The sequence below is a fragment of the Rhinopithecus bieti genome, unplaced genomic scaffold (genome assembly GCF_001698545.2).
Source record: "Rhinopithecus bieti isolate Rb0 unplaced genomic scaffold, ASM169854v2 scaffold_6513, whole genome shotgun sequence".
NCBI lineage: Eukaryota > Metazoa > Chordata > Mammalia > Primates > Cercopithecidae > Rhinopithecus > Rhinopithecus bieti.
Genome location: NW_016805931.1, coordinates 1,198,074 through 1,203,899, shown reverse-complemented (window position 1 = coordinate 1,203,899; position 5,826 = coordinate 1,198,074). Strand labels below are relative to the sequence as shown.

Genomic DNA, 5,826 nt, shown 5'->3' with positions numbered 1-5,826 from the left:
CAAATAGGCAAAAACTACATGACAAAATGCCCAACATTATTAGCCAGCAGGCAAATGCAAGTCAACGAGATAACCACTACATACCTACCAGGACAGCCATAATATTTTTTTTAAATGAAAAATAACACCTATTGACAAGGATGTAGGGAAATGAAAACCCTCATACATTGCCAGTAAGAAACGTGTAGTGTGGAGTAGTCACTATGGAAAACAGTTTGGTGGCTCCTCAATAAGTTAAACTAGAGTTACCGTATGATCCAGCAATTCAGCTTCTAGGTATATGCCCAAAAGAACGAAAAGCACAAACTCAAACAGATATTTGTACATAGCAGCATATGTTCGTAGCAGACATCTGTTCATAGCAGCCCTATTCACAGTAGCCACTAAATTGTATACTTTCAAATGTTTAAACTGGAAAAATATTTTACATGTATTTTACCATAAGAAAAAATTATTTAGCCTCAGCAAGAATCCAAGCCTTGCCCAGTATTTAAGATGTCAGGAGATACAGTGGACTGAAGAAGAAAAGCATGATTTGGCCGGGGCAGTAGAAGTCATGGTGACAGGGTCTGTTCCTCCTCACTTTTTAAGCCAGGCACGCCATTCCTGGGAATGATGGTCGGGGAGCTCCCGGGAGTTCAATTCAGGGCCCAACCAGGACAAATTATATCAACTCCTTCCATTCCCACAGGACTCTCCTCTCAGGTACTGTCACTTCACTCATTTAACCCCCAAAACCCCAAAAGGCGGGTACTCTTGGCCCCATTTTCAGAGAGACTTAAAGAAGCTAAGTGACTCATGCCAGGTTGCAGGTCACAATGAGGTGGGGGAGCCAAGCCTACAACACATTTATCCATAGCATCTATCTGGGGCTTGGGGTTTTTTCCCACTTGGCTACAGGTGCGCTTACAGAATCCCTTTCCGCCTTCAGCTTGGTAAAAGATGGTGTAGTTGCAGATGATACCCTTTCTCTCACTCTTGGGAATCTCTTTCCATGTGATCGTGACCGTCTTCACACCAATGTTCTCCACCTTGGTCTCCGGACCTTCTGATGGAACTGGAAGGGACGGGGGATAAATGATAATCACTGACCACACTCCAGGAGATCGTTCCCCTGCAAAGGCTCTGGCCAGTACTCAGACCAGACCACAGTGCGGGAGGCGAGGCGCAAGGGTTGAGTAGGGAATTGACGAATCAGCTTGTTTGGGAAAATTATTTTCTAGAGCCATCTTTCTTAAACAAGAAGAGAAGTGGCATCAAGACCACTTGAAAAAGTCCTTTCTTATAGATGGCTCACTCCAATTTGGTACCCAGCTTTTTCATTCATATCTGTAAAGTGTAGTTATTATCAAATAGTTGAAGAATATGGCTCCATAGGCTACCTCTGAGTGGCAGAAGATATTTTCCAGTGTTGAATCTAGAAGACATGAACTTCCAAAAAGATAAAAGTAAAGCTTGAGCAATTCACCAGTAAAGCCCCTGCTTATTGTTACACAATGAAAAATAATTTTTTAACATCCCTAGCTTAGGATGAACTCTGTAGGCTCCCTGATGTGGTCTTAATTCAGTGTTAATGCTGGTAGCAGCTCTATTTGCACTGTTTGTTTGTGACTTTGGGCAAGTTATTTCACCTCTCTGAGCTTTAATTTTCCATTTGTGAAATGAGGGGATTGTACTCAATGATCTCTAATGTCTACCCTAGCTTCAGAATTCAGCAAGTTCATAACATACAGAGCTCACTACAAGATGAAGCACAAATGAGCCCTAAGATGGCTGGGAATGAGCTATAGGCACTTGCAGCCTTATTCACATGTTGGACAGGTCCCACTGTTTCCTTTTCCCCACAAGGCCTTGTCCATACATACTGCCTTCTTTGGCATAAGCCTGGATGGAATATGGCTCGCCAACTTTGTCGTGCAACATTGGATACACAGAGATGTTATAGCACCAGAAAGGTTTTAATTTATCTGTAAAAAAGAAAGAAAAAAAAAAGCGTAAGTGCAGAGCATGGCAGAGTAGAAGGAATACTAGACTGAGTTATGGCCAAACACTTACAGAAGATATTCAATTTCTCTAGTTTCCACCTCTAGAAAATAAACAGGTTAGGTTGAATGGTCTCTAATATCTATTGCTTTTCTCAGGTTTTCTAATTAATTCTTATTTTTAAATTTAACTTTTTAGCTTTTCCTTTTTTGGAGGCACGGAATCCCCAGGTCTGTTCTGACCAAATACTGTTGCAGCAGAGAGATCCACAGGATAGCTGAACACGCTGCCTAATTAAGTCGTAGAACAACATATCATCACCCTGTGGATCTCAAACACTTCGAATTCTATCTCCTCTACTTGCCTGCATCCCTGCGTGTGTGTTATTCTTAATCTGGATGTTTGAAGCATTAAGAAATGATTGTAGTGACAGGATTAAAAGGGTAAAGCCTCATTAGGGAGGCTGAGGCAGGAGGATCACTTGAGCCCAGGCGTTTGAGGTTACAGTGAGCTATGATCATGCCACTGCACTCCATCCTTGGCAACCAAGCAAGACCCTGTCTCTAGAAAATAAAAATTCAAACAAAATTAAAAATAAAGAGTAAAGCCTCACTCATGTATCTTACATAGGGCAGGGACTTTCCTGAAAAGAAGGCTATTCCTATAACAATCACCTGGGAAGGTGGCCTAACTCTTAAACAGGCAACCAGAACTGAAGGAAGTATCCTAGGTAGGCCAGCTGGGATCCACACTCTGGAGTTACCCATGGGATGACCCAGCTGTCCGGGAAGGGCTCTCTGATGGTGGGTGTTAAGATGGTGTTTTCCACCTGGAGACCGGTCAGATACCTGGTCTGCTTGTCACCCACAGCTTTCTGTGCCAGCCTCGCGTTGGAAATACCAAGAAGCCTGTCACTTCATTAAGCTTGCACAAGCTTCTCAAATGCTATTAACCACACTAACAGCTTTGAAGTCAAAGTTAAAGATTTAAAACTGGAAGAAACCCTGCACTGAGGGAACCTGTGGGTTCCGCCCTGGCTACCTTGCTGGATCGTCCAGTTCGTGGCCTGAGACACAGATTCCCAGGAAAGAGTGGGGTGCTCTGAGTCCGTGTCCAGAAACCATTCAATCATCCAAGTGTTCACGTCTAGAGCAGAGCTTTGCCACTTCACCACTAGCTGGTCCTCAGCAAGGCAGGCCTGCATGACCTCAATGCACCGAAATGCTGAAAGGAGAGAAAAGGACTGCTTCATAGCTACCCAAGTCATTCCCCAAATGCAACAACCACATTGGCATCCTCATTGCCTCAACTGTAAAACAAGGCCAAAGTTCAGGATCTCCACGGCAGCCTCCCCGGATGGGGCTCTTTTCCCTCCTCTTATTGTATCCTTTTTCCTTACACAACACCTTTGAGGAGTGTGTGGCTTCTTAATCTTCCTTTACCTACCCCAAATTAACCTGTTTACAGAAAAGGATCTCACTAGAGAGTTGATGGCTAAAAAGACTTACCTTCCACAGGTGTCTCTGCAAGTCAAACGGAAAGGAAACCTGAGACAGAGAATCTCCAAAGGTAGAATTTCAGCCTCTGGGAATTGTGTGGCTGGGAGCCTGGGAGATGGAGATCCTAAAATCATACCAGGGAGATGGCTTCACGCTTTCACTATATAGTCTGGCTCTACACAAACTGGATATGAATTCCTATCCTCAAGGCAGCAAGTATTGCATTTGTACCAGAAAGACAAAGACACTGCCATCCAAATTACCTAGTATGGATCAATACATAAATGGCAACATTTTCTGCGGGACTGGCTAAAATAATCTGGAAACAGGTCACAAGGATTTATTTAATAAAAAAGTTGAGTGTGTGGCTTCCAATCCAATATCTGGAACTTAATCAGAATCAGAGAGAGATCTTATTGAAAATGTTCGAACACACAGAAGAGAAGAGAACTATTGGAGGTGCAGTGAGGCAGAAGGTGGAAGGTACAAACTGGGCGGGGCTCAGAAATTCCAGGGCATGCTCTCCCCTCACCCAATCCTCACCAGCGTAGCACTCCTCAGCCTGCAAAACTGGAATCCATGGGAAGGGTGTTTCTTTTTCTTTCTTTCTTTTTTTCTTTTCTTTTCTTTTTTTTTTTTTGAGGCAGAGTCTCGCCCTGTCACCCAGGTTGGAGTGCAGTGGTGTGATCTTGGCTCACTGCAACCTCCACCTCCTGGGTTCAAGTGATTCTTGTGCCTCAGCCTCCCGAGTAGCTGGGACTATAGGTGCATGCTAACACACCCGGCTAATTTTTTGTATTTTTAGTAGAGATGGGGTTTCACCATGTTGGCCAGGCTGGTCTCAAACTCCTGACCTCAAGTGATCTGCCCAACTCAGTCGGTCTCCCAAAGTGCTGGGATTACAGGCATGAGCCACTGTGCCCAGCTGGGAAGAGTGTTTCAATGAATGCCAGAGATGATCCTGGATGTGGGCACAAAAGTGTCCTGCAAAAAAAAAAACCCCAAAAGCCTTTTGAAGCTGGAAGCCTAGGCCACATGTAGGAATCTGGGGTGGGGACCGGGGGTCCTGCATCCTGCTGTTCCTTGGCAACAAACCCCAGCAGGCTGTGTGTATATTTAGGAGTCTCGTTCTTGTAAGCCACAGTAGACGGATCCTTTTCCCAAACAGGGCCCTTATGAGACACTCCAGGGGCTAGTCCTAGCAGCAAGGCCAGGTAATTTGTCAACCTGAAAAGGTAACTCTGAGAAGGACAACTGAGGCATGGAGGAAATGTGAAGCCACAGAAGGAGCAGAGGCCGGGGCTAGAAGCACAGAGGCTGGAGATCGACCCCACCTAACCCTAGGGCTCTGAGTTTCTCCTTCCAGCCTTCCCCTGCTCACCACCTGGAAGCGTCCCCAGCCAGTCCTGGCTGAAATTCCCTGCTGGAGCCTTGGAGATGTAACTAGACTCTTCTAGCAGCCAATGTTGGTGCTCCACCCAGACCCACTCAGCTTCCTTCTTACTGTGTGCGTGTGTTTTGCTTGACTGGGATGACTATGAGATGTCATTTACACTCTAGAGTCCCCTGCAAGATCCAGTGGGAACCCCCCTCCCTGGGGCTTTTATCTCAGATTGTACCTGTATGGGTTGAATTGTATCCCCCCAAAGTATATCCCCAGTGCCACAGAATGTGACCATATTTGGAAATAGGCCACTGCAGATGTAATTAGTTAAGACAGTGGGCCCTTTATAAGAAAAGAGAAATCTGGGCATGGAAACAGACACACAAGAAGCTAGCCATGTGAAGACTGAAGCAGAGATTGGATTTATGGGAGTTACTGGAGCTACCACAAGCTGATGAATACCTGGGGCCACTACAAGCTGGAAGGGGTAAGGAAGGATTCTCCCCTAGAGACTTTAGGGAGCATGGCCAGCCACTACCTTGATTTGGGACTTCTGGCCTCCAGGACCATGAGACAATAAAGTTCTGTTGTTTGAAGCCCCCCGGTCTGCAGTGCTTTGTTTTGGCAGCCCTGAAAGCCCACCTTCATCTCAGCCCCTGCCGCGTCCTGGCCTGCTTCCGCAGCTTCCTTTTCTCATCTCCCTGGAGGCGTGTTTTTTAAAAAAATGACTTGCCCACAAATCCTGGCCTGAAGAAGCCGGGATTAAAATAGCTCTATGCTATTTTAAGTGTTGGGAATTAGGTTAAAAAAAAAAGAAAGGAGGCCGGGCGCAGTGGCTCAAGCCTGTAATCCCAGCACTTTGGGAGGCCGAGACGGGCGGATCATGAGGTCAGGAGATCGAGACCATCCTGGCTAACATGGTGAAACCCTGTCTCTACTAAAAAATACAAAAAAAAAAAA

General features: G+C 45.5%; 1 protein-coding gene across 1 annotated transcript in view; it reads right to left on the bottom strand.

The window, feature by feature from the left end:
* Positions 1–5,826, bottom strand: part of IL31RA (interleukin 31 receptor A) — a 79,553-nt gene that overhangs the window by 13,377 nt on the left and 60,350 nt on the right. The window contains exons 9-11 of the mRNA XM_017874208.1: positions 3,025–3,207; positions 1,866–1,967; positions 911–1,057 (exon numbers count right to left, since the gene is read on the bottom strand). Of these exons, the coding sequence (XP_017729697.1) occupies positions 911–1,057; positions 1,866–1,967; positions 3,025–3,207 (432 nt within the window). The remainder of the gene's footprint in view (positions 1–910; positions 1,058–1,865; positions 1,968–3,024; positions 3,208–5,826) is intronic.